Raw genomic sequence first — 25,841 nt, forward strand, 5'->3', positions numbered from 1 at the left:
ATCCTAACCCGAATGGATATCCGAAGATAACCGAACATATGTATAATTAACCTTATATTTCTAGTTTACATATCTCATTTTATATAAAATAATTATATTAATAATACACATACTTTAAGTTCATATGATATACATACAATTCCGGAAAAAATGATTTGCTACTCACTTAAAAAGCATGTCAAATTTTTTTATTTCAAAAATTAACAAAAAGTTACATCCAAAATTTTAAAACAATTATTAAATTAATGCAGTTTTAGTTTTAAAATGTTATGTCTAAATCTATTAACCATTTAATCTATTAAAAATAAAAAGAAGTTAAGTAAAATTTATATTTTTAAATACAATAAATTTAAGAAATGAAAAATTTAATTTTTTTTTCAAAATCTAAATATCCGAACCCGATCCGAAATAACCGAATCCGAACTAAAAATACTCGAACCCGACCCGAAGTATAGAAATACCCGAACGGGTTCTACACCTCTATACCGAAATACCCGAAAATCCGAAATACCCGATCCGAACCCGAACGGGTACCCGAACGCCCACCCCTATTGGAGATGATAAATTAATTGGCCTAATTAATTTACCAATTAACCTTTACTCCGAAACAAAGTAAACCACTAGCTGTTTCCACTTGTCATGCATGCATTGGGACCATTTCTTCTCCCATGCCCCACTTTTTTTCAACCCACCCAACCGGATTTTGCTCTTTCGGGTCGGGTTCTTAACTTTTCTACTCGGCAACGTTTTTTATTTATAGTGTAACCCTCTTTATCTAATATTTCAAATTCAGGTTATCTTTTCCTTTTTACATTCATTTACATCCAGTACCGTGCCAAGAGTTTTAGGGGCCTAAGGCAAATTTTAAAAATAAACTTATTACAACTATAATAAAAACAATTTTGTAATATGATATATCGCTTTTACCAAATACACAAATATAACGCTGTAAAAGAATAAATTTATGATATATTATGTCATATAAGAAAAAAAAATACATGAATTCAGAAAGTTGGTTAGTCTACTATGTGGAAAGAGTTTTTAAAAAATAAGTCTAAATCATTAGATTATAAATTATTTTGAATTTTGAGACCCTAAAAAAAATCATATTAATCGGAGGCCTAAGACGAATGTCTTTTTGAATACACCGTAGGCACGCCTCTGACATCCACCATAGTTATACATAACAATTCATATATTATCATATAAGAAAACCCCCTGATTTAGCTAAGAGGTAGGTATAAAATGTTTACTAAATCATTTGGTTTGAACTCTGTAGAGTGATATTGAAAAAGGCAAATATAGGTTACATTGTGTGGCGACAAAATAAAGTTACATAGTCACCAATGTTTTTAAACCTGACCTGGACACTGAACCGGACGACTTACCGGGTTGCTGGATCACTGGTTCGACCGCGGGTGAACCGTGGGTTGATAAATGAATTATTTTTATTATATAATAATATATCAGTTTTGTAAATAAAAATATAGAAACTAAATTTTAATATTTTCTAAATTTTTTTAAAACATAAAATAATAGGTTGGATATGTATATATTTTATGTTTAAAAATATTTAGAAAATACTTAACTTTAGTTTTTATATTTTTATTTTCATTTGACATACAAAATATCAAAAAAATAGTTTAGACTATTTAAAATTTTCCCTAACAGCGTAAGAGTTATGACATCTAAAATAAATCTAAACATAAAATTGATAAATATTTAAATATTTAGATGCCTAATGTGAATAATAAATTGAACTACAAATACAAAATAAACCAAAAGTAAAAGATCATTGTAAGAAATTATCAATAACGGAAATAAACTAACACCAAATCACATCAATAAATTTGGTTCTCTCTACCATCGTTCACTTTATTTTCTTTAGGTAACATAGTGAAATCTTCATCAAAATCTAAAAAACACAAATATAAAACTGAAAAAAATAAACGTAAATTCTTTTTTTTTGTCAGTACCTAACTTCTTAATTAGAAACTTAGAAAATAAAACATAATCTAAAAACATAATTAAAAACTAAAAAGAAGTAAAAAATTATTTATTGGGTCGACCAATAGTTCAACCGGTATAGGGTTCCGGGTTTTACCGGGTTTTTGCGGATTTTTGCGGGTTTCTAAATATTGGGTTTTTCACAAAATCCAAACCAAATTTTTTCTGGGTCACCGGATTTACCGGTTCAACCGCGGGTCCAGATCGGGTTTCAAAACACTGATAGTCACATTTCTTGTATTATATGACATCTAAAACATTATACAAGAGTAATATTTTAATTTATGTGAGAGCCTCTCATGAGTCGCACTTTACATTTATGAAATAAAAATAGTATGGTATTTTAAAATTCAAGCGGGTAATAGAGTAGGAGGCCAAGTGATAATTTTAAGAGTAAATTAGCTAAATATACTAACAAAGGTGAGATATCATTGAATGGGGGGAAAATGGTAATGTTGGGGGGAATAAAATTGAAGGGATATAGGGTATGGAGTGCAAATAGTGGAAAAGTGGTGTGTAGGGAGTACAAATTCTCTAATTTTAAAAGATCAAATACTAGCTATACCTTTTGGGTCAAAATAATCCGGTCAAATCCCTGGTAAAATTATATTGGGCCGGTTTAGAAACATTTTCTTGCATAGATAATTTATTATAAATATTATTATTTCTTAAACCCATCCACAAGACCAGAGCTAAGTACTATAAAATTAAAAACTTTAACTGGAATACGTAGTTAAAATATGATTTATGAAGAAGTTGAGAGATCAAGAAGCAAAAAGAAAAGGCTTGTGGGGGACCATCCGCCAAATGAGGAGGCGGGTTTCCTCTGTTAAAAACGAAACAAATACAAATATTTGTTTAAGGAGAAAAAGGAAGGTCCAGCAATTAAGGCACGTGATTAGGGTTTTGATGTCTCAATATTTAATAATCTACGGCATTTCGAATCCTATACTTCCACTTTATTAAACCTCAAATATCTTCGACACTCGATTTTTAATATATTGTTAGTAAAATAAATAAGTTAAATACAGCATCTAAACAGATATCTACCCGATCCCCCTTATTCTAAAACAAATATCTACGTATGTTGAAAATTCCTATTTGCGAAAAACTGTACACAATACGTCGAGATGAAGAATATCTTTTTATTGGTAGGTCAAACTGAGATCAGATACATGGGAGGGGAGTGAACGTTCATACGCTTGGTCACCATTTGTTAGTGTAAAATGGAATAGAGATAATAATGTCTATTTCTAATGTATGGACGTGTGTAAGTCGGTCCATCGATATGTTAACACACGAGTTTGGTCGACCCCCTTTGTATATGACCAGCGGACACAACAATGGGGAGTATCGTTGACCAAACGGTTGAGCATCATATGGATTGTTGGCACGCTCTTTAAGATTTGGTCTGCTCGCGAATGTGCTGAAGGACAATTTGACATGTAATTCTTCAAAACGTTTGTGAAAGATTATTTAGAAGCTATTTTCTTGATTATTTCAGGATTCTGTCAAACCATAAATATGAAATGATGATATATGTGGTCGAAATATTTAATCTCACATGTTCATCATCACTATAAACATTCTAACAAATTATTAAAACATGCTAAAAACCATGTTGCTCTCTGACTTTTGACAAAAATGGATGGTCAATCGCGAAAATAGCAAGTGCGTCGCGTACAAATATAATACATATACCGTGATCAGATATTGTCGTTCATACTCGAACGAAGAATTGTAGAAGCCGGGTTCACAAAGAAAAGAAAAGAAAAGAAAAGGAAAAAGAGAGAATACGTTAAAACTGTGCGATATCAGCATATGGGTGTTCTTATTTTAAAATTCGTCGGGGTCGTGGCCTCTCCTTAGGGTTCTGGCCAGACTGACGTGGCATTATGGCCATTAAAAGGTTTTGGTTATACATTCAGTTACATACTTATAATATACAGACCTAAACATTTATCTTCACTTATTGTTGTCCTTACACTAAAAAATTGGTTGATTTCTAAATTGCTCTCTAACTATTGTCGCGCTGGAAGACTTAGCTTTAACATCTCTTAATTGCATGTGAGATCACACGTGAGGATGGTCACACCTGCCCCTTTTGTATCGAATGCTAACCCATTGACGATAAGGTTCGAAGTTTGTATACTAATACACACATTGTAAATATTATTGAACTTGTTGGAACACCGAACACATATATAATACTACTAGTTCCCTGCAAATCATATAAATTTATAAGTGCCACGTCATCACACGTGGCTGAGTCTAGCAACTTGAGAGGATAAACACATGCTTCCACATCATCCCCCTCTTTTCCCTTATGAGTGATTCATGATATAATAGTATAGATGATATATTTTTGTCACCCGCAAGTAGCTGCATATTATCAATATCGTATATATTGATTATATTCATATCTTCACCTCCTTCAATGGTATATTCAGTACTCGCTGAAAATGACCAAATAGATTCTCTTCATTATGTATACTGTAAGTGATATTATTGAAATAGATTCCATATTCTGACTTTATGTTAAATGTTTCTTTTAAAAACTCCAATATACTTTGCGATGAATGTATAAGTGATCGTATGATTATGTTGCCAGTTGACATCTAAAATATGCAAGTTATTTCTTATTGTTGATTTATTAATCACAAGCTCTAATATGTTACAGATTTTACACACTGCGGATAGACTGTACGTAATACACTACATATCGCCTATGCATAAATATCCAATCATCATTCAGACTTTTAAAAGATACAATTGAATTGATGGAATTGTTAGTATAGACCTGGTAGCAACATACAATTTTTCTTATTTTCATGCGTTGCTTGTTTCCAGTACAACTAGAACACAACACAAGAGCAAAACAAATAATTCAACACCAAAAACTGCCTTTTTTGTATTACAACTTATATTAAGAACCTTAAATTCCAGAACTGGGTTCAGTCACTACAAACGATTCCAGACACAGAGCACCAAAACTGCTTAAACTACATAAGTACCATATAAATTCAAACAGCCATTATAAAATCATTACGTAATATATCTGTGCATTCAGTAAAAATACAGCCACAAACAAAAGGCAATGTATTAGTGTAGAAACAAACATTTTATATTACGTTTACTAACTTTGCCCTTAAAGCCTTTCATATATAGCCATTAAGCCATCAATGAATATGTCGTGTTCAGATATACATAGAAGTAAAGGATGTCTATTAAAGGGTCTTTACTAACACAACCTCTCCTAATCATCGTCCTTATCTTGGATACCCAGCAATTTATTAAAATAAGGCGACAATTATGATTAATCTAAATTAGTGTTGTTTAAATAGTTTGGGAGGTCCAATGACTAGTGCTAATGTATCAGTTGCTTTTGACCTTTGACCGAGGAGGCACGTGCGCAGCATCTTTTGATTTTCGAAGATTTCGGTGTTGCACGTGCGACCCTGTCATCCTTTCTATTAATCTCTCATCTTTTGTCTTAATCTCCTTAACTAAACTTCTCTTTAATTCTTTTTGTTCCCCAAAAACTATTACTTCTTAAATACATAGTTCCTTTTATTCAAAGATTTTTTATAGGATGTTTAGGTTGTAGTATTAGGCAAACATGTAGGGGCAAAGACTCAAAGTAGCAGCGAAACAATGATACAGAGTATTTTAAATGGTAAAGTTTCGTTTGTTTGATTTGTACACCTTCTCATACAGAAACTAGAAGATTTGTATGTAGCCATCGGTTAATATATTTCATTGATCAGTATTGGAAGTTTGCATACATCACCATAATTACAAAAAGAATGAAAAACGAAAATGAAAAGATCTTTCATGAAAGATTGGAAAACAAAGCGATTCATTTTTAAACAAATTCCAGATTAGTTTTATAAGATAAAACTGGACATCTTATTTGAAAAACCATGATCAATAACCGTAAAAGAATGACTAAAATAAAATACTTTTTGATTCTTCCCTGATAAATTGTTGGCGTTTAACTTCTTGTGTCATGATAAAAGAATAAATATATTTCTGACAGTAACTCCGTGTTTGATGGGTAATTTACCCACTTGGGGGTAATGATGCTTGCGCTTTGCACACGTCTTAAGAATTCGTATCATGTGTACCATAGAATAGCGAGTATATTTTGGTACAATCGCTAGTTAAAGTAGCAATATACTACTATAATAGATAGATGCTAAAAGATAATGAGTAGTTCAGTAGATTAGTTAATAGTGCCAAAACCTCATAAATCTATTTGCTTAATTTATTTTTTTCTTCCGGCAAAGATCACGACGAAGATGTACAAATCATCCATTAGTCAAACAAAACAGCCGTGTAAACTTAGACTAACGCGATTCTGCTAGCTGTAGATAGATAGCCGAAGTGTTTTTTTCTCTGTCTCTTTCTTTAAAAGTCATAATAGTAAAAACTAAAGTTATTTATGTGGTTATTACACATCGTAAAAGTAGGAAATATAAAGTGATCCACTAACTCAGCCAATGTTGTTAATGCTTAGGTATCTCTAATGTAATTCTATTTTTTTTTCTATAATTTACACAAAAATAAAATATTTTATTATAATGTAATTTTTGCTCCAATAGTATTATTTTATAATAGAGTTACTTTGTTATAGAGTAAAATGTAAAAAAAATCATATTTTACTCTATATTTCACTCTATTAGAGTGAAATATAAAAGAATGTTAAAATTCGACCAATCACTAAAATCATCTCAAATAGTATATTTTTTCTATATTTTACTATAAAATAATTTTATTATATAGTTGAATTTGTTCCACTAATTTACTATATAATAAAATTACTTTATAACATAATGAAATATAGAAAAATATTATATTTTTACTCTATTTTAAAATAAATCTACTATTTTTTCCACTTTATAATAAAATTACCATTAGAATAAATTTAATATTTTATAACAAAATTAAAGAAAATTATAGTTCACCATCAGAGATGGTCTAACCATATGAATCAGTGTAGATAAAAATTCATCATAAGTAACTTCAGTTTGATTAGTTATCTTGGCGGTAGTATACATACGTAGAGTCCCATGCAAGGAAAGATTTAAATCCATAATAAACATAATTGATGTAGTAGTAGAAGTACATGAAAAGGACGTTCAAGTTACCTATGAATCAGGCCTCATCTTCTTAGACATTGAAGGTTGGATACAAGAGAATAAGGATAGTCTTTGCTTCTTTGGTTTAGCATCAAAGATAAACGACCTCAGAGGAATACTAGTTTTGCTATCTTGCGTAGACCGTGTACTGGACCGGTTCTTTGACTCGGAAAGCGAAAACTCCTCGCTCAGTTTCCCAAGCGTCTTATCAGCTTCTCGCTGCAGTTTCTCAACTTGATCCAAACCCGTTTGAAGCTCTTCTGCGATCCTGTTGTTCTCCTTTTGCATGTTCGAAACCTCACCTTCGAACTTAGCTCCTTGGTAGATCGTAAACTTCGTTTCCGGATCATCAGAATCTGTTTTGAGAGCTTCTGTTATTTCGTTTTGTATGTTGTTTAGAGTTGAAGCTCTTGAGTTGATCTCTTCCTTGAGCAGCAAGCTTTTCTCTAGCCAGATGGTTAGCTCAGTGCGGATCTCGTTGAGGTGTTTGTAAATGGGACGAACGTTTGATCTTAAAGAAGGCTTGTCTTGATTCTTTTGGTCTATGATCTTCATTAACTCAACTTGTAGGTCTTTGATCCCAGTATCAAACTGTTGTATCTGTCCAAACGAGTTGCTAAACCTCACCAGCAAATTCAAGTTCTCGCTTAACAATGCATCAACTCTTGCTCCGAACAGCTGTTCTTTTGGTGACAACAACATATGGTTTTGTCCAGCTATCGCGTTTATGGCATTATCTTCTTTGTAAATCAGCATGAACAATTGCTCTTTCTGTTGTTGTTCCTTGGCTATAGACTTTTGAAGACCATCACCATCACTTTTACTTTCAAGCAGGAGGTTGAGTTTATGGTTTAAGACTCTGACTTGTTCGTCTTTCAAGGTGTTTTCACTCTTGAGTCTTGTTTCTGTTTCTTCTAACATCTTTTTCACTTCCTTGTAGTTTCTAAGTACCTTTGTGTATTCAGTTAAGAGATGTTTCTCTCTACCTTCAATCCCATGTGCTAGAAGCTTCTGCAGAAAGGCTTCATCTTCAGTCTCAATGCCTGACTTTGGTGATAATAATAAAACTTCATTTTCCGTAGTTTCTTTTTCAGCAATAACCACCACATCAGATGCTGGTTCAACATCTTCAGACACAACTGAATCATCAATGTTTTCCTTTGTATCAATCAAAGATGTTTCACTATGGATTGGTACATTAGTATCCTTTGAGTTTTCTTCTTCTTCTTCTCCTTCTTGGTTTAAGCCCTTTAACTTGTTAGACAAGAAAGTTAGTTTAATATGTGCTCTTGTAAGGTGTATTTCAATGTTCTGACTCTGTTCTCCAACCGCCTTGTCTATACCATTAATACCATTCAGCTTTTCCTCCATCTCTCTCAGCCTCTTCTTCATGTCCTCATCACTTTGAGATGAGTTATTATTCTCTTTAAGAGCTTTAATCTGTGCCTTGAGATCATCTATCTCTTCTCTTAGCCTTTGTATCAAAGCTGCTTGAGATGAGAACAAGCTCTCTAAATTCATCACATCATTCACAAGCTCATCTATATTATCAGCCACATCCGTTATGGTAAGGCATGAACCATCCACCACCACCACCTCATGTTCAATTACCTTTTTCTCCTTCTCTTCCTTTTTCACTTCTTCACTTCTTTGAGTTCTTGTTCCATCATCAAAAACTGCATCAGAATGATGTTTACCAATCTCCTCTTTTGAATCACTTATCTCTTTTCTTATGATCTCAGTTTCCTTCACATTCTCCTCATGTTTCTCTCTCAGCTCATCCAACTTCTCTTGGCATGATTTGAGAGCTGTTTCAGACATCAGAACCTGAGCTTCTTTGTCTTCTATAACAACAGCACCTTCATCAAACTCGTCTTGCAAACCACAAACTCTCCCTTGTATCTCCATGATACGATTCTCAATCTCCCAATACTTTGCAAGCGCATTCTCATAAGAGCTCTTCACAAACTCTTTCTCGGTTTGCAAAACAAGAATCTCTTTCTGCAACTTATCAATCTCTTCGACCGCCTCGGTTTTGCTCAGACCGGACTTGTTAACAACAACATCAGACAACTCACCACCGTGTTCTCTATTAGCTAGCCTTGACTTAAATATCTTTGTTGCCTCAGAGTCTTTCATAGGCAAGTTAGGAACCTTTGGAACATTCTTATTCGAGGACAACATCGCGTCTGTCTGCGTTTTACGGCTTCTAGGAGAGACAGCGGAGTCATCGTCTTCGTTCATGGCGAACTCGGGGACTTGGTCGGGGAAAACAGAAGCGATGGTCGTGTTTGCGTTTTGAAGCTCCTTGGAGATGTGGTCGTAGCGTTCTGCTAAGGCACGGTAAGCCTTGAATGATTCTTCCACGAAACTGATTAGTTCGGGTCTTCTCTTGTAATACATTTCAGCACGCTTTGCGAAAGAGTCACCTTCGTCTTCCAATAGCTTAAGTGCGTATTGCACCTTCTCCTCAATATCTAAATATATATAACAGTTTAAAAAAAAACAATTGTGTAACGTTAAAGATGTGAATAAACGTAATCAGAATGTTTACCTTGAAGGTTTTCGTCGAGCCATTTGGATTGTTTGGTTCGGACATGGCTGGCCCACCACCATGAATACGCATTGCTCGCAGCTCTTCTTAACATTTTTTATTCTCTAACCTTTTTTTTTGTTATTGTTTTTAAATCAATACATTGAAGACGATCTCAATTTACTTCAATATATTGTTTTTAAAAATTCTGTTCAAGAAAAAGCAAAAGAGAGGTGTTTTGTTTCCTTTTTTGTTGATAAAAGAATGGTTAAGAGGAAGATTCGGCGCCAGAAAATGGTTTTCATTAATGGTGAAGTTGCTATTTAAAAAACGGAAGCAATATTGGGTCTGAATATAGTCCAAAAGCCCAATATGAGCCCATATTTAAACTACACGCGTTTTGGTGAAAAAAAAAGGCACAACGGTACCGTTATGCGGGAGCATCTTTCTCATATACACGAATCAATTCGCCGCAATAGTCTGACGTGTCAAAACACGTGGCGTGTTGATCACCACTTTATCCCAAAACGTTGCTTATTACGAAACGTCACCGTATTATCCGTCTGCGCGAATCTCTCTCTCTCTCTTCCGAGAAGCTCCTTGAAGAAAGAAGCTTCAAACCCTTGATTTTTCTTCTTTTTTTTTTTGATTCTCAGGTAAGTTTTTTGATTCATGTTTCCTTATCGGCTCTTTGTAACTTCGATTTGTAATTCGTATTTCATTTAACTTGGATTCCCTCTCTGTATAAGTTAATGCTTGTTTTTTAATTGAAATTCGATTCCTTTCCTCCTCAAAATTATGAATTGATCGGCCGATTTGATGATGCCTTCTTGTTTTCTGAAGGATTTAGGATAGAGTTAGCTGATGTAAAGTTCATTGTAGCTCACAGTTTGTTAAAGAGATTTTAATTTTTTTTAATAAATGCAAGTTTTAATACTAGTTTCATTGGAACTCTTGTTTACTGTCTGAATCATGCAACATTGGGGTTAACTCTTGTGTTTTATTACTATAGTGCAGGGTTTGTGTTGGCATTCGTTAGTTTCTTTTCCATAAGTCTGCACGGCTTATGATCGGTGCTACTAACGCTTGCTAGCTAAGACTTTGACTCTGCTCAGAATATGGCCCTCTATGGTTCATTGCAGCTGTCCCATGGCTTCGGTCTTGTTAGAAACCAATGGTGCTATAAGCCAGATAATGTATGTTCTCTTCCATTTTAGCCCTCAAATTTGTTTCTCTCCCCCTTTGTTGTTTTATATATGTGGTTTGTTCTTAGAGTGGGATCAGGAGGAGACCGCATGTATCAAAGGGTCCTCTCTTATTAGATTCTCCGGTAATATCTCAAAAATTAGCTTAGTTTATTCATTTAACTTGGTTTGCTGATGTTTAATAACGTAATATTTTTCTGTGTACAGTTGGGGCAACATGGTTTCAGGAATAAATTGCTGTCGGATTACCTTCGTAGGCCTATTTGTTCAGTACCATGCAGAACCACCGCTTTCAGGTGTCATGCTTTTTCATCAGGCAACGTCATTGAGCCTGCTATTAAAGCTGCCACTTTGGTGCTAGCAAAGTAAGACTTCTTTTTTTTCGTATAATCATTTTCAGAATAACCACTTGATTGTGAAACTTTTTACAGTTTTTATTAGTTAATCTCTGTGGGTTTCAAGTTTGCATGGTAGTCTCGAAGCATCTGACTCCCAATAAATAAAATTTAATTCTACTCAAAGAAGTTTCGAAAGTAACAGAATATGTTTTGTCATTTCTATGGTTCCCCTTAGGGAAGTTGTAATACTTTTGATGGGAAATCTTAGAAGGGGTTATGTTTATGTTACTTCTCAATCCTTTCTATTAAACTCTGTAAATATTTGCACTCCGTGGTTTTCAGGTCACACAGGTTATTACAACAATTCCCTCTTGTATATAAGTTGGTTTCAGCTGTTGCTCTTCTTATTTTCTCCTTGTGGGGCTTAGTACCTCTTGTTCGCCAAGGAAGAAACCTATTACTCAATGTAGGTGCAGCCATTTCAAGTTCATATACGTTTTTTTCTTCAGTGCTGCCGTAGTTTAAATTAATGGTGCTACTTGTATATGATACAAACTTTACCTTTAAAACACTGCAGAAGAATGATAACGGATGGAAAAAGAGTGGTACCTACCATATTATGACTTCATATGTTCAACCCCTGCTATTATGGTCAGGAGCTCTTTTCATCTGCAGGTATATCTATCAAGGAATTCCTCGGGACTCTTGAGGTTCATTATTAAGATATTTTGGTGATATACTCAGTTGAATTGCTTTGATATATCTGGTGACAATTCCTTTTACAGGGCATTAGATCCCATTGTTCTTCCTACCGAAGCTAGCAAAATTGTAAAGGATAGGCTTTTGAATTTCGTGAGGTCATTGTCAACAGTACTTGCATTTGCCTACTGCATATCGAGGTAAGCGTGTTATACCTCGTATTTTCATCTTATGTTTCTATCTTTAGCGGATTTTTCACGTGAAATTGTTGTGTTGCCAGCTCATGGTTTCTAATTCTGGTTAGATGTTTTCATGCAGTCTTATCCAACAAACGCAGAAGCTCTTCCCTGAAACAAGTGACCCAAACGATACAAGAAATGTATGTAATGTAGAACTCATAAGAATATGCTTAATTAACTTAAATATCTGTAGAGTTATTACTCTGAGAATGTTTGGTCTAGTGTTACTGAAAGTTTCTGCTTCCCAGATGAAAAATTTAACTGGTTTCTCAATGCGGTTTGCTAATTTTCCTTTGGAATGGAACAGATGGGATTTCAATTTGCTGGGAAAGCAGTGTATTCTGCTGTATGGGTTGCTGCTGTTTCACTCTTCATGGAGTTGCTGGGCTTCTCTACACAAAAATGGCTCACCGCTGGAGGTCTTGGGACAGTTTTGATTACTCTTGCCGGCCGAGAGGTGATACCTAAGTCACATTTGATTATTAGTTTCTTCTGAATAGTCATAGTCCCCTTAATAATAACTTTCTCTTCTTATGCGGTTCCAGATTTTGACGAACTTTCTTTCAAGTGTCATGATTCACGCAACGCGGCCATTTGTTCTGAATGAGTGGATTCAAACAAAGATTGAAGGTTATGAAGTTTCTGGTACTGTGGAGGTTGGTATCATAATCTGCTAGCTTACATATTGTGAATATCTTCCTCACGTCCTTCCTATGCCTGAACATTTCCTTAAGACTAGCCAACTAACTTCCTCAAATGGTTTTGTTGCAATGAGTTTACAGCATGTTGGTTGGTGGTCACCAACGATCATAAGAGGTGAAGACCGGGAGGCAATCCACATCCCAAACCATAAGTTCACAGTCAATGTCGTGAGAAACCTTACTCAGAAAACTCATTGGCGTATCAAAACCCACCTAGCCATCAGTCACTTGGATGTTAACAAAATAAATGTGCGTTTCCTAACTCTTATATGGTTAACAGCCAGCCATGGTGTTTCTTTATAGCTGATCCTTGTTTTGGACTTCTCCAAACAGAATATTGTAGCTGACATGCGGAAAGTGCTTGCCAAGAATCCTCAAGTTGAGCAGCAGAGACTACACAGAAGGATATTCTTGGAGAATGTCAATCCAGAGAATCAGGCCCTAGTGGTTAGACTTCAATGCCTATTTCTTCATTTGCACCCATCTTGAAGTAAAAATCAAATATATTTCAGATTCTGACATCTGATTTTCGTTATTACAGATACTAATCTCTTGTTTTGTGAAAACGTCCCATTTCGAAGAATACTTATGCGTAAAAGTAAGTTGTAATCTTTCATCATATCCTCTACCTATTATTTTTCTTGGATTGACTCAAGTGTTGACACTCTTTACGAAACAGGAAGCTATATTGTTGGACCTTCTTAGAGTCATAAGCCATCACCGAGCACGTTTAGCTACACCAATTCGCACAATCCGAAAGATGTACACAGACGCGGACATGGAAAACGCGCCATTTGGAGAATCAATGTACGGTCCTGGAGGCGTTGCTTCTAGGCGTCATTTGATGCTAATCGAACCCTCTTACAAAATCAACGGAGAAGACAAATCTAAATCTCAAAACCGTGCATCAAAACCAACAACCGCAGAGCAAGAAAACAAGGCTCCTTCCACTCCAAAGTCCAAAGAAACACCAACTCCAGACCCAAAGGAAAACGTGAAAGCTGGAGAATCTGATACCAACAAAACACCTGACGAAAAGCCAGGAACCAAACCGGTCTCTAAACCGGCTACCGTCGCAAACGATTCAACAGAAGCTTCAGGAAAGGCAAAGAGAAGTGGTGGTACCACACCAAAGAACGATACTCAGAAGGAAACAGATGGCTCAACTTCATCAATATCCTTGGAAGAGAATATAGTGTTGGGTGTTGCGCTTGAGGGGTCAAAGAGAACACTTCCGATAGAAGAAGAGATGCATTCTTCTCCCCCCACGGAAACAACAGATGGTAAAGAACTCACCGGTGCTGCTCGGAGATCTGGAAACGGCACCACATTGGTGGCTGAGAAGGAGCAGAAAGATGGGCAGTCTCAAACAAGCTCAAGTGGTGCTGCTGCTTCTAGTGAAAACAATGAGATGGAAAGAAAATGATTTTTCATTTTGTATACACACACTCTCTGTTGTAATGCGATTGATTGTCGAATTGAATGATTTACCCTCCACAATTTCTAGAAGCTGGGGGTGATAAATTGGTAAATTTAATGTAAGGGTGGTTTTTAGATAGTTGGTTGAAAGTAAAGGGTCAAAATCATAAATATCCAAAAATAACGGTTGAGAAGTAGCTCACCGGTCTCTATTGATTATATGTTCATAAATGCATTCACTTCCGATCTCTCCGCCATAAATATACTATTTTCTAGCTTTAGTTGCTATCCCCAGTTTTCAATGGCGTCGTTTCTATCCACCATCCGTCGAGTGTACCTCACTCTCTACAACTGGATCGTCTTTGCTGGATGGTTAGTTGAAGTCGCCACCACCCTCTTTACTCTTCTTTTTTCTCTCGGAGCTGATTCAAACTGTTTTGTGTTCTTAGGGCTCAGGTTTTGTACTTTGCGGTAAAGACGTTGAAGGAAACTGGACATGAAAATGTCTATGATGCTGTGGAGAAGCCTCTCCAGCTTGCTCAGACTGCTGCCGTTCTCGAGGTCTGTCTGTCTGTCTTGAAAATATTTGTCTGGATACAAACATTTGTAGCAACTGATTGATTCCCTTTTTTGTCTTGATGTTTCAAACAGATTTTTCATGGATTAGTAGGTGAATGATCTGATCCATTACACTAGTTTCAAAATCTGAAGATGATGAATTGACTGGTTTATGTTCTTGTTGTGTGTTTTAAACTCGAATAGGTTTGGTCAGATCACCTGTTTCTGCAACCTTGCCACAGATTGGGTCAAGGCTGTTTCTCACTTGGGGCATCCTATACAGCTTCCCAGAGGTTGTTAGCACTTAGCACCATGAGTTAACTATTTCTCTTAGATCTTTGCAATCTTTTCATCATTTGATCTTTTGAACTCTGTTGTATATTTAATTTCAGGTCCAATCACATTTTCTTGTTGCGTCGCTGGTCATAAGCTGGTCTATCACGGAGGTGATTCATTTTTCTAGTCCTCCTTTTGTTTTTTTTTGTTGAATCAACCATTGAAGATCACTCTTAGTAAAGATAGATTAAACCAGCAATATAGTTTGTCTTGAATCTGAAATGTTTGAACATTTCTTTGGAAGTTCCTTGTCACATGTATTGACGCACAGATCTAGTGACTCTATCTTGCTTATTACCTAGCTGTTAAGATTAGACGTAGGCATGACTTTATGAAATAAAAATTCGCCTTAAAGATCAGTTTTGCTCTTTACTCCATATCGGTGAACTCTTCATGTGCTTTTAGTTAACATGTTTGGTCTAAAATGCTTGGATGATTGATATTGCAGATCATTCGTTACTCCTTCTTTGGTCTTAAGGAAGCTCTAGGCTTTGCACCTTCATGGCACTTGTGGCTCAGGTATTCAATCCATATGCAGCATTATACTTCTGTCTTGATCATTGATAAATAAACAAACCTGATCTCATTTGTTTTTTTTGTCTCTTTTGTTCAATATGTTCAGATACAGTAGTTTTTTAGTGCTATACCCGACCGGTATCACCAGTGAAGTAGGTCTTATCTACCTTGCCTTACCACACATCAAGGTAACACAACCAACACCCTCATGTGAATTCTTAGCCTTGTAACTCTCTTCACATAGATGGACTTGACTTTGATGCTACGTATGATAAAGTTTTGGGCTTTTAATGTATATAATTGATTTCTGAATGGTCCATTTGCTTCTTTTTCTTTATGCAGACGTCTGAGATGTACAGCGTTAGGATGCCTAACACATTGAACTTCTCATTCGACTTCTTTTATGCAACGATACTCGTCCTCGCAATCTATGTCCCAGGCACAGCCTCATTTGACCTTTTCTTACGTCATATCTCACCAATCTGTTCAGTTCTGATCCCTAACTAACTTTGTTTGGAAACGGGGTTTGTTGAGCTGTTGCAGGTAGTCCACACATGTACAGATACATGCTTGGTCAGCGTAAGAGAGCTCTCTCCAAATCTAAGAAGGAATAGAGAGGAGACCAGTAGCCCATCAACTGATTGTCTTCTCTTGTGTGGTTCTTTCATTGTACTTCTCTTTGTTACACTTTTAAGTCTTTTCTTTTTCTTTAGTTCCTTGGTGATTATTTGAAGTTATCCAGGTTACTACAATATTAAGTTTAAATGTTTAATGCAATGTCTAAATTAATACGGAAGTTTTCACGAAGATGATTGTCTACTGCTGCTTGAATACCGTAGATTGATCTTATAATATAAATGAAACACAAAAGTTACAGAAACTTAAAACTGTGGACAAACTTACGTTACTTCAAAGTTCAAAACCATACATGATACATCATACATCTAACAAGCCATAAATAAAATAATCTTAGGACAACACAAGAACTTTCAAAACGTCGCTTTGGCCGAGTGGTTAAGGCGTGTGCCTGCTAAGTACATGGGGTTTCCCCGCGAGAGTTCGAATCTCCCAGGCGACGAAATATTTTTGTTATGCCAACATAGATGAATTTGCTTATCATATTTATATTTCTGTCTACACATTTTATTAAGCAAAAAAAAAACTCAAAAATAAACAGTTTGTTTCTTTTTAACTACCCCAAAGATAACAAACAGTTTCTCTCTCAGTTTTAGTAGCCTTTCTTATCTTCAGAGATCATAGATCGTAGCTCAACTATCGATCTCGGCGCCTCGAAATTCACTCCCTTTCCCGAATCACCGAGCAAACTTTGCATCTTATCCTCAAATATCTCATCTAAAACCTGCAAATCAACAGAGACATTTGCCTGAATTACAATGATGAAAAGAGTTAGAGACTGTCCAAAAAGAAAGTTTGAGTTTAATTTACAGAAACTGAGATAGTGAGGCCTTTGTGCCAAGTCACGTTGTATTTCTTATCTGTCAAAAGGAGAATCACGTCCTGCGAAAAGAAAATAAGTAAACATGATAAGAAGAGTGATGAAGACGCAAGAAACGAAGTTGATTTTGCTTTCCAAACCTGTCCCATGCTGTCCCATATCCCTTTGCATATTAAGACAAACACATCGACCGACAAAACACAATGCAGTTGTTCCATGGTCTTGTCTGCTACATCCTTCAAACTCTGCATTCGGTCTCTAACGTCAGGTTCTGTTGTTGTCTCCTTTAAGTCGTGTATGACGTGCTTCATTTTCATGTGATGTTGCAAACTCATCTGTTTAACATAAAGATAATGATTCTGAGAATACAAATCTCAGAAACTAATAGTTCAGAAAAGAATGTAACCAACGTTCTCTACAAGCTTCTCCACGAGCGCTTGCGTATAGCTTCTGAACTTGGCTTTTAACAGTACAGTCACTTCTCTCAGCTTCTCTCCCAACACTCTCTTCTTTTTATCAGATAGATAAGAGTTCCACTCCTCGAAACGTTCCTCTATACTCGACCGTAACTTGTCAAGCACTCTTTTCATTGAATTTAGAAAGACTCCAAGCTGAAAACATGTTTTTTCTTCAGGTTTTTTCTAAACGAACTCTTAAAACAGAAGGAAGCATACCTCTTTTGGAACAGAGTATGTGCCTCTCTTGGTCAATCTCTGAACGTATTTCAATGCAGATATCTTGCTATCCTTTAAAGGATTTAAAATTTCGTAAAACTGCCTCTCCAACGCTTCAACCATTGCCCTCTCAGTATCCACAACAACCTTTCCATATCATAGAGCAAAAAGCAATATTAGTCTTCTGATTCATGAAGCAGCGGTCTTATCGTTTTTTGTTTTGTTTTGTTTTCTACTTACTTCCTCCAAGGATACTCCATATTCTGGCCAACGCCTGATGATGATATTATATTCATCGAGTGTCACGTTGAGTAACTCATACATATCATCGACAAAAGGTGAGGTCAGGCCTTGAATCTCACTACATGCTTTTCCCTGATTAACAATTTTAAAAACATTTTCTAAGTTGTGCATTCTAGAGAGAAGTAGAGAACTTGTTTGTTGCAAGATGAGTTACCGTTTCTGACTTGCAGAACTCATATAGAGCACTTCTTTTCTCTTCGATCCAACTAGTAATATATGAATGGAAAAGCTCTCTTGCATTGAAGCCACCTTTGATTGGACTGCCATGCAATGCCAATCAAAATGCATATCAGTAACATTGAAGTTAAAACTTCCAGTAAATTAGCAATAGAAAATGTTACTTTAGTTTCCAACGCGTGAGATCGGCTTCAAAGTCGGCAGTTGTAATGACAAGGTCTACAACTTGAGGAGATGGTGAAGGAGGAGGCCACGTGATAAGATATTCGATTAGTATTTTGAGTAGATCAGTCCTATATATTGCTGCTGAAAGATCTGGGAGGTCTATAAACCTGTTTGTTTTCACATAAATAATATCAATATATAGAGAGAGTTCCACAATAATATTCATGTAAATGTTTGTGTGTATGAAACTTAGAGAAACCTTGGGAGCACATTGCTCTTATGGATGGCTATATCAGTGGAGATTTCCTTCTTAAGGCTAAGAACTAAAGACTTCAACTTCTGATAAGAAGTGACATCCTCAATGCCTTTGTCAAGTGTGTCATTTGTTTCTAAGAAGTATATTCTTGATCTTTTCTTTAAAGCAGCCTGTAATGCCATATAATAACACACCGGAGTAAACGATAGGAGCAAGTAGATATATAGATAGATTGTGTGTGTGTGTGTGTGTTTGATACCTGAAAGTATCTGCAAAGGCTTAGTTGTGCCTCTTGGCTTAACAAGTTGTTGAGAAGACCGTAAAGCTTGATAGCTGATGCTATAGCGGGTGCAGGAGTGCCTGTAGGAGGCTCAAAAACATGTTTGATTCCAGAGAAACAAGATTCATCTAGAGATTTATAATTCTCGAATATCAAAGCAAGAACATGCTGGACTTTTTCATCAATCTCCGCAAGCATTCGATTCTGTCAGAATGCACCAAAAAGGAGAGTGAGATAGTTGAAAACTGAAACATGATCTACACAAGAAAATGAATTAAGAAAAAAACTACCTCTTGATGACTCAATGTAGCTTTATAGTTCTTTTTCATTATAACAGGGCATAGAAAATCATATATCAGATCAATGCAGTACTTAGTAGGCGAGGCAACATCCATGACATATGAAAGATATCTGCAGATCATGAAAAGTCTCGAATCGTCTGTAATATTTTTCATAGTTTGTAATAACATAATTATCCAGCGTTAAAAAAAATATGACTTCATTGCATGAAAACTTTTGGTCTTATGGTTGCTAAGTTACCTTAGTTTTGTATATGCATCAGAAATTCCGTAAAGAGAGGCAAACTGAGTTACCATCCAATGCCATGGCCCTTTAATCACGAGGTTTTGGCTCTGAAACTGTTCGGCTTTCATAGCCACTTCCAAGACCAAGTCATATGCTGAAGTTTCTGCCACCAACCCACACTAAACATGAAAGTAAAAAAAAAATCAGTATCACAAAAGTTCAGAAGGTTGAAAGAAGCTGGAAAAAAATTCATGTACCTTAGTTCTTTCATCTAAGCTGCTTAAGTAGTTTATATGAAGTTGGATTCTCCCAATACGTTCATGCTCTGGTTCATGATATATTGCCCACCATTTAAGCTTCTCGCTCTGGTAAAACAGCCAGCCCTTTAGATTATTAGAACAATTCATCTTGTAGACGCAACAACATAAGTGGATTAACATGTATCTCACCGGTTCTTCAACTATAGCTGCTAGTTGAGCTAAGACACGACCACAAAACTTCCCCTTGGAATCGCGAACTTCAACAATCAAATCATCACCGATACTATCTGGTAAGCTACAACAGAATAGAAACCTTACCTTAACTACAACTATACAAAAAACAGGAACCATGAATGTATAACGAGTGACGCTTGAGAGTTAACTAATATTATACGTTGTGGTTTCGGACCTTGAGGAATGTATAAAGAGACGTACAAGAAAAATGTTTCTCCGGATCCAGGTTGTGTTTTAACTTGATCTTCCTCCATAGAGCTCTTCAGCTTCATACAACATGAAAACTTTTCTGAAAGCAAAAGAATGTTTTATATTGGTAGATGAAACCGTATAAGATACATGTAAAATGCAACTGTATTACCTTGTGATGCTTGGAGAGAACGTGGTTTGGCACCGTTAGATGTAACAAATTCTTTTCGGAGGACTTTTGAGACCTCTTTGAGGTAGTGAGCACATGCACGCATATACTCAAGACTTTTACGTGAAATCGAACCTTTTGGAGTAACTTGGGGAGCGACATGAACTCTCTTCACTGCTTTCCATCCAGAATACAAAGTAGCATTCAGATCCTCCAGTTGCTGACTAATAACTTCATGCTTCAGTGATGGAATAGTACCGCAACCAGGTTGTGGATCTGATTCCATTTTGATCTTACCAACTGTAAAGACTACACACTTTAGTTATCTGTTTCAACAATATGTGATGGACAAGAGAAAGAGAGAGGAGAATAAACCTTGGAGTTTAATCTTTCCAACAATTTTTTTCGATTTTTGAGCAGTTGTCTCACTAACCAAGTTAGAAGGTCTGTCTCCAAGTAGTTCTTCTTCAGACTGAAGCAAGAAACTCTGCAAACTATATATTTTGTTTTTTAACATTAAAACAAGTGGGGGGCAAGTGCACAAAGATCACAACAAAACATGTATACCAAAACATGTCTCACCCAAATGCATTTCGGAGTAAAACGCAATCGTTTTTGAGGAAGTATGAAGCCTCGTTGTCACTATCTGCTGCCAACGAATGAAGACATAGCCGTACGCAGGCTTCATAGCAAATCATTGCAGACCATGGACCTTGCTCACTATAACATATAATGAAAAAAAGGAATTGAGTGATTTCTAAATTTGTAGTGGATAAGAGACTTTTAAAAACTCACTCACCTTGCATGGAACTCTGGAAAACGGGAAGGCAATGTCCCTGGAGTTTCAACCTCAGCGTTTTTTCTTTTCGGTTCTGAGTTACGTATATGTAAAGGCTCACACTCGTTATAAGAAGATTTATTGTCCTGCACACCAACGTTTTTTGCTTCCTGTAAACAAATTTATCAGGTAAGAATAACTTGGTGTTAATCAAAATGTAATCATAATCTTTGAGAGAGAGGGTACATGGGAAGTTTCGGTGCTCGATGCTGAGTCAGACAAATGATCTTCACAATGAACCTTTGAACCAAACCCCTTTAAGCTTTTAATTCGGGAACCTTTCTTAGACATTATTCTTGGCTTCAACTTTTCCCCTGAAGTTACAAACAGTACCAAATAGATTATTGTTATAAGACAGATCAAAGATATCAAACTAAACACAATCTAAACATTTCATTTAAACAATAATCTGTTAACCAAGTGCGTGGAGAAAATACAACTTAAAAAGAGAAGTGCCTCGGTAAAATGAAACTTATATTTTCAAACTAATGTCATGCTTACGTCTAGGAGGAGAAGAAGAACAGAATCAGCCCTTGATCGTTAAGCAAGAAAAGGAAAAACAGAGGATTAAAAAGAGAAGAAGATTTTAGAAAATTGTCTTTCACTATAACAAGTTGGTTGTAGACTAACAAGTGTCTTATTATTGTTGCTTAATTGAAAGGTTTTGGATTTGGTTTGGTGTAAATATAGTGTTTTGTTTTCATATATGGTCTCTAAATATTGTTAATTAATGTGTTCTTGGATTCTTTACATTAACACTATCATATTTAGTTATTCTTTATTATTATTATTTTATCTTTCATTTCTTAATTTTACGTTTTATACTTTTTCTCTTATAGAATTGAAAGCACATTTCCCACAAACTTTTTGTGTTAAAAGGTTTGTCATATGTATTTGAATGTACATACTATTTTACCACATTGGAGTTAGTTGTTATTATGTTACTTTGAAATCTTAGATTTAGCCTTTTTAAAACAATAAACATCCTACGTTTTATGTATGATACAATTACTTTCCACCCAATAAATAAACAAATATCGAATATTTGAAACAAATCAATTTCATTAAATTATGAAACTATGATATAATTTACAATATTTTTGGAAAACTGTTTATGCTCATTTAATCATTTTATCACATAGCTATACTATATATCTAAAAGAATTAATGGGACTCACAAAAAAAAAAACTAATCTAATCACTTTCTGTTTGGAATTGTAAAAGATGAAAATGTGTCTATAGTTCAAGAATTCAAGTGATAACCAACCTAACTTTTGCATTTAGCTTCATAAGGCCCATACAAAGGCCCTACATACTGCACGCGCCTAACTTTACGAAAGTTTCTGAATAAAAACGATGTCGTATACTGGAGACTAAAACGACGTGCGGGTGGAAAATAATATTATTTTCTCCCTTTATTCTTCTTCTCCCTTTCTTTTTTCATTTTCTTAAAAAAAAATCTCACTTTCTCTCTCCAATGGCGGCGACACTAGGCAGAGAGCAGTACGTGTACATGGCGAAGCTCGCGGAGCAGGCGGAGCGTTACGAGGAGATGGTCCAGTTCATGGAGCAGCTCGTCACATCCGCCGCTCCATCATCATCGGAGCTCACCGTGGAGGAGCGCAACCTCCTCTCGGTGGCCTACAAGAACGTGATCGGATCTCTGCGCGCGGCGTGGAGGATCGTGTCCTCCATCGAGCAGAAGGAAGAGAGCAGGAAGAACGAGGAGCACGCGGCGCTCGTCAAGGACTACAGATCTAAGGTGGAGGCGGAGCTCTCCTCGGTCTGCTCCGGGATCCTCAGGCTACTCGATGAGCATCTGATCCCGGCGGCGGCGGGGAGCGAGTCGAAGGTGTTTTACATGAAGATGAAGGGAGATTACCATAGGTACATGGCGGAGTTTAAGTCTGGTGAGGAGAGGAAAGGTGCTGCTGAAGATACTATGGTTGCTTACAAGGCTGCTCAGGTAATAATTAATCTAGTGATTAGTTAGTTACAGATTGTTTTATTTTGGGACCAAAACTGAACTGATTGTGTTTAAATGTTTTGTTTTGTGAAGGATATTGCAGCGGCTGATATGGCTCCTACTCATCCCATAAGGCTTGGGCTTGCTCTCAATTTCTCTGTGTTTTATTATGAGATCCTCAATTCTTCCGACAAAGCTTGTAACATGGCCAAACAGGTGTTACTGCTTTTCACTTCTTATAGTCTCTCAAATAGGAACATGACTAAGGCTTTTGACCACTGGTTGACTTTATTCCTTATTTTTCTTAAGATAGTTGTTGGAAAAAAGGTTTCAGATCCATTGTTATTCTATTTTAATCAGTTTGAATAAGCTTTTTTTTTTTTCAGAACAAAGTTCCTTTAAAAACAGAACTTCTTGTTTAGTATGTTTTAGGGGGGCTTAGTTACAAAAGCAAGTTTTATCGGGGAAAATTATAAATTTTGATGTTTGATTCTCACATGTAGGCATTTGAAGAAGCGATAGCTGAGCTTGACACACTGGGAGAAGAATCCTACAAAGACAGCACTCTCATTATGCAGTTGCTCAGGGACAATCTTACCCTCTGGACCTCCGATATGCAGGTTACTTACTCCCCTTCTACATCTCTTACTTTCAAAGTCATCTTAAAGCTGTTAATCGAACCGTGCTTGCTTGATATATCCGTGATCAGATGCATCACAATAGATACATCAAAAACTCTGTGTACTGAATCATTAATATTCTGTGTTCAGGAGCAGATGGACGAGGCCTGAGGATTTGATGGAAAAGGGAGAGAGAGTTATGCTGCCATGTTTCCGATTTCAAAATCCTCATAACATTGGCTTGAAAAATATTATTTTTAATTGTTTATGATGAGTTATGTGCACAGCTTTGATGATTTGTCGACTCTTATCATAAAAGTCTAAAACTATGTTCTCTAAAATTTGTAATCTCTTAGACTTTGATGAAAGCCTTGAAAATACTCGAATTTTGATTCTTCTACCTCTGGTTCAAATTGGAAACAAACAATCCACCCTTTCCTCTGGTTCAAGTTGGAAACAAACATTCTATTGATTCCTATGATTCAAGTTGGATACTGAAACCAGTATACAATAGCATCAGTGAGCATCTCAGGATTACTTTTCTTTATGGGTTATAGAAGAAAAGCGTAATAGAAGTTTTGGGTTTGTTAAATGAAGTACAGTATCTTGAACTATGTTGATCTGTAGCAAACTGTATAGGTGAAAAAATGTCTCAAGCAAAATGTAGAACTCCTTGTGAAGTTCTGAACAAGTTAAGATCATTTTCGGCTTAATTTAAAATATAAGCCATTTTAGAGGCTGGAAGAATCCTGAGTACAATTAGTCATTTGTTACTCGCACAAATGACAAGTTACCAAAGTTATGTCTTTCGGAAATTAAACAAAAAAAAACTAATACAAATCACAGGGAAAATATAAGAAATCAAAAACAGTTTTTTTTTTATTATGATTCAATAAGAATAAAACATCATAGAATCTACTGAGACTAGACTATCTTAGCTAGAAACTCGAAATTGTAAACGTAGACAATGTATTGGAAGAAACCAATAGTATAAACGCCAGCTCCCGGGTGGAAGCTTTGACCAGCAAAGTCTATGGCTAAAAGACCATTAATAAAACAAAGAAAGAGAATGAGGAGACCATGTCCAATGTCAATCGTGCTAGTGAGGTGATAGATGGAGACTCCTCCGGCGAGAAACGAAAAGGTGGAAACGAAGACATCCACGGTAGGGTAATTGAAAGGAACATAAAACATGATAGGTAATATAATCAAAGATGTTACAAATCTGATATTTTTTAGTACAGGAGTTGTGGTTGGATCTGGATAGCCATCGTCGAAAAATAAACACTTGAGTAACATGACTGCAAAGAAAATTGTGACAGGAGAGAACAAAACCACTCTTCCTCCTGATAAGAAGAGCAAGCCAAGGATTGAGAAAATTGTTAAAGCGTACCAAATCCCACGAGTGAATACACGATAACCCATTAAGCTCTCTTTCTCCAATTTTTCCCAAGCCTCTGTCATCACACAAGGGTGTTAATGGTTTCCATATCTGTCTTCTTTTTTTCCGTAGGTTTTTTTCTCGAGTGATGAGATTTCTTGGGGTGTTTACTTTTGTTTCTCATATCTTTTCTCTTTTTTTTTTCTTTTTTTCTGGTTTGGCTTATGAGACTTAGGGCTTCACGTAATATATAGGGGATCGAATCCAAACCTAGTATGACCAGTGATGAGGTTAGTTTGTTAGAAATATCTGACGGATAACATATCAAATCTTTTGATAAGTTCAAAATATATTTTTTGGGGTTTGGACTCGATCAAAGTTTGTTAGTTCAAAGAAAAAGTCTTTTGATAAGTACATCTTTTTTTTTTCTTTTGACTAAGGTCTCCTCTGGTTCAAGTTAGAAACTAACACGCTAAGATCTCCTCTGGTTCAAGTTAGAAACCAACAATCTTGGTTTCATTGTTTGGGGGTGAATATTGTAACTTCTTTTTTTTTGCAATATAATAAAACCTGTCAAAGTCCAAGCAAAAATTTATGTAACAGAGAGCGACCATAGGAAGTGCACACACTTACGCAAGGTTTCGAGGTGAGAATAA

At 35.9% G+C, this 25,841-nt stretch overlaps 5 protein-coding genes and 1 non-coding gene across 9 annotated transcripts; 4 read left to right on the top strand and 2 right to left on the bottom strand.

Annotated features, from left to right (window-relative positions):
- Positions 1-6,981: 6,981 nt before the first annotated feature.
- On the bottom strand, positions 6,982-10,057 carry LOC106403782 (protein NETWORKED 2C-like). The gene is made up of 2 exons (XM_022711518.2): positions 9,703-10,057; positions 6,982-9,625 (listed from the first exon to the last, which is right to left on the bottom strand). The coding sequence occupies exons 1-2, from the start codon at positions 9,794-9,796 to the stop codon at positions 7,158-7,160; spliced, it is 2,562 nt and encodes an 853-aa protein (XP_022567239.2). The 5' UTR covers positions 9,797-10,057; the 3' UTR covers positions 6,982-7,157.
- A 180-nt stretch (positions 10,058-10,237) lies between these two features.
- On the top strand, positions 10,238-14,421 carry LOC125579070 (mechanosensitive ion channel protein 2, chloroplastic-like). 2 transcript variants are annotated; one of them, XM_048742430.1, is made up of 14 exons: positions 10,238-10,337; positions 10,694-10,877; positions 10,955-11,011; positions 11,094-11,251; positions 11,567-11,690; positions 11,802-11,899; positions 12,010-12,123; positions 12,242-12,302; positions 12,470-12,619; positions 12,708-12,818; positions 12,945-13,112; positions 13,197-13,310; positions 13,405-13,461; positions 13,543-14,421. In XM_048742430.1, the coding sequence occupies exons 2-14, from the start codon at positions 10,800-10,802 to the stop codon at positions 14,287-14,289; spliced, it is 2,037 nt and encodes a 678-aa protein (XP_048598387.1). In that variant the 5' UTR covers positions 10,238-10,337; positions 10,694-10,799; the 3' UTR covers positions 14,290-14,421. The 2 variants fall into 2 exon arrangements, with proteins under 2 accessions (XP_048598387.1, XP_048598388.1); XM_048742431.1 differs by having other exon boundaries at positions 10,254-10,337; positions 10,699-10,877.
- Positions 14,422-14,472: 51 nt separating this feature from the next.
- LOC125579071 (very-long-chain (3R)-3-hydroxyacyl-CoA dehydratase PASTICCINO 2-like) lies at positions 14,473-16,499 on the top strand. The gene is made up of 9 exons (XM_048742432.1): positions 14,473-14,654; positions 14,732-14,843; positions 14,934-14,952; positions 15,045-15,133; positions 15,233-15,286; positions 15,625-15,695; positions 15,799-15,880; positions 16,035-16,131; positions 16,236-16,499. The coding sequence occupies exons 1-9, from the start codon at positions 14,503-14,505 to the stop codon at positions 16,304-16,306; spliced, it is 747 nt and encodes a 248-aa protein (XP_048598389.1). The 5' UTR covers positions 14,473-14,502; the 3' UTR covers positions 16,307-16,499.
- Positions 16,351-21,567, bottom strand: LOC106403781. Of its 2 annotated transcripts, XM_048742429.1 has the most exons (20): positions 21,405-21,565; positions 21,180-21,328; positions 20,963-21,100; positions 20,756-20,874; positions 20,384-20,680; positions 20,224-20,311; positions 19,978-20,083; positions 19,786-19,893; positions 19,544-19,707; positions 19,294-19,414; positions 18,983-19,207; positions 18,727-18,893; positions 18,467-18,634; positions 18,280-18,385; positions 18,063-18,197; positions 17,823-17,969; positions 17,559-17,759; positions 17,289-17,483; positions 17,139-17,210; positions 16,351-17,052 (listed from the first exon to the last, which is right to left on the bottom strand). In XM_048742429.1, the coding sequence occupies exons 1-20, from the start codon at positions 21,507-21,509 to the stop codon at positions 16,921-16,923; spliced, it is 2,943 nt and encodes a 980-aa protein (XP_048598386.1). In that variant the 5' UTR covers positions 21,510-21,565; the 3' UTR covers positions 16,351-16,920. The 2 variants fall into 2 exon arrangements, with proteins under 2 accessions (XP_048598386.1, XP_048598385.1); XM_048742428.1 differs by having other exon boundaries at positions 19,786-20,083; positions 21,405-21,567.
- On the top strand, positions 16,689-16,770 carry TRNAS-GCU. The gene has a single exon. It is a non-coding gene; the product is annotated as a tRNA-Ser (tRNA).
- A 1,061-nt stretch (positions 21,568-22,628) lies between the features above and the next one.
- Positions 22,629-24,204, top strand: LOC106372469 (14-3-3-like protein GF14 lambda). 2 transcript variants are annotated; one of them, XM_048742433.1, is made up of 4 exons: positions 22,629-23,184; positions 23,278-23,400; positions 23,688-23,804; positions 23,955-24,204. In XM_048742433.1, exons 1-4 carry the CDS (start codon positions 22,696-22,698, stop codon positions 23,973-23,975), a joined length of 750 nt encoding a protein of 249 aa, XP_048598390.1. In that variant the 5' UTR covers positions 22,629-22,695; the 3' UTR covers positions 23,976-24,204. The 2 variants fall into 2 exon arrangements, with proteins under 2 accessions (XP_048598390.1, XP_048598391.1); XM_048742434.1 differs by having other exon boundaries at positions 22,637-23,184; positions 23,961-24,204.
- Positions 24,205-25,841: the final 1,637 nt, after the last annotated feature.

Source organism: Brassica napus, chromosome A10 (genome assembly GCF_020379485.1).
Source record: "Brassica napus cultivar Da-Ae chromosome A10, Da-Ae, whole genome shotgun sequence".
Classification (NCBI taxonomy): Eukaryota; Viridiplantae; Streptophyta; class Magnoliopsida; order Brassicales; family Brassicaceae; genus Brassica; species Brassica napus.

Bases quoted from the DNA above. Each gene is read 5' to 3' on its own strand.
- LOC106403782 (XM_022711518.2), bottom strand. From the start codon at position 9,796: ATGTTAAGAAGAGCTGCGAGCAATGCGTATTCATGGTGGTGGGCCAGC. The intron at 9,626-9,702 runs GTAAACATTCTG...ATATATATTTAG, and splicing joins GCTCGACGAAAACCTTCAAG to ATATTGAGGAGAAGGTGCAA.
- LOC125579070 (XM_048742430.1), top strand. From the start codon at position 10,800: ATGGCCCTCTATGGTTCATTGCAGCTGTCCCATGGCTTCGGTCTTGTT. The intron at 12,124-12,241 runs GTAAGCGTGTTA...GTTTTCATGCAG, and splicing joins TTTGCCTACTGCATATCGAG to TCTTATCCAACAAACGCAGA. The intron at 12,303-12,469 runs GTATGTAATGTA...GGAATGGAACAG, and splicing joins ACCCAAACGATACAAGAAAT to ATGGGATTTCAATTTGCTGG.
- LOC125579071 (XM_048742432.1), top strand. From the start codon at position 14,503: ATGTTCATAAATGCATTCACTTCCGATCTCTCCGCCATAAATATACTA. The intron at 15,134-15,232 runs GTTGTTAGCACT...ATTTAATTTCAG, and splicing joins TCCTATACAGCTTCCCAGAG to GTCCAATCACATTTTCTTGT. The intron at 15,881-16,034 runs GTAACACAACCA...TTCTTTATGCAG, and splicing joins TTGCCTTACCACACATCAAG to ACGTCTGAGATGTACAGCGT.
- LOC106403781 (XM_048742428.1), bottom strand. From the start codon at position 21,509: ATGTCTAAGAAAGGTTCCCGAATTAAAAGCTTAAAGGGGTTTGGTTCA. The intron at 20,084-20,223 runs GTACGTCTCTTT...ATTCTGTTGTAG, and splicing joins TCCGGAGAAACATTTTTCTT to CTTACCAGATAGTATCGGTG. The intron at 19,208-19,293 runs GTAGTTTTTTTC...GCATTCTGACAG, and splicing joins CTACATTGAGTCATCAAGAG to AATCGAATGCTTGCGGAGAT.
- LOC106372469 (XM_048742433.1), top strand. From the start codon at position 22,696: ATGGCGGCGACACTAGGCAGAGAGCAGTACGTGTACATGGCGAAGCTC. The intron at 23,185-23,277 runs GTAATAATTAAT...TGTTTTGTGAAG, and splicing joins TTGCTTACAAGGCTGCTCAG to GATATTGCAGCGGCTGATAT. The intron at 23,401-23,687 runs GTGTTACTGCTT...TCTCACATGTAG, and splicing joins CTTGTAACATGGCCAAACAG to GCATTTGAAGAAGCGATAGC.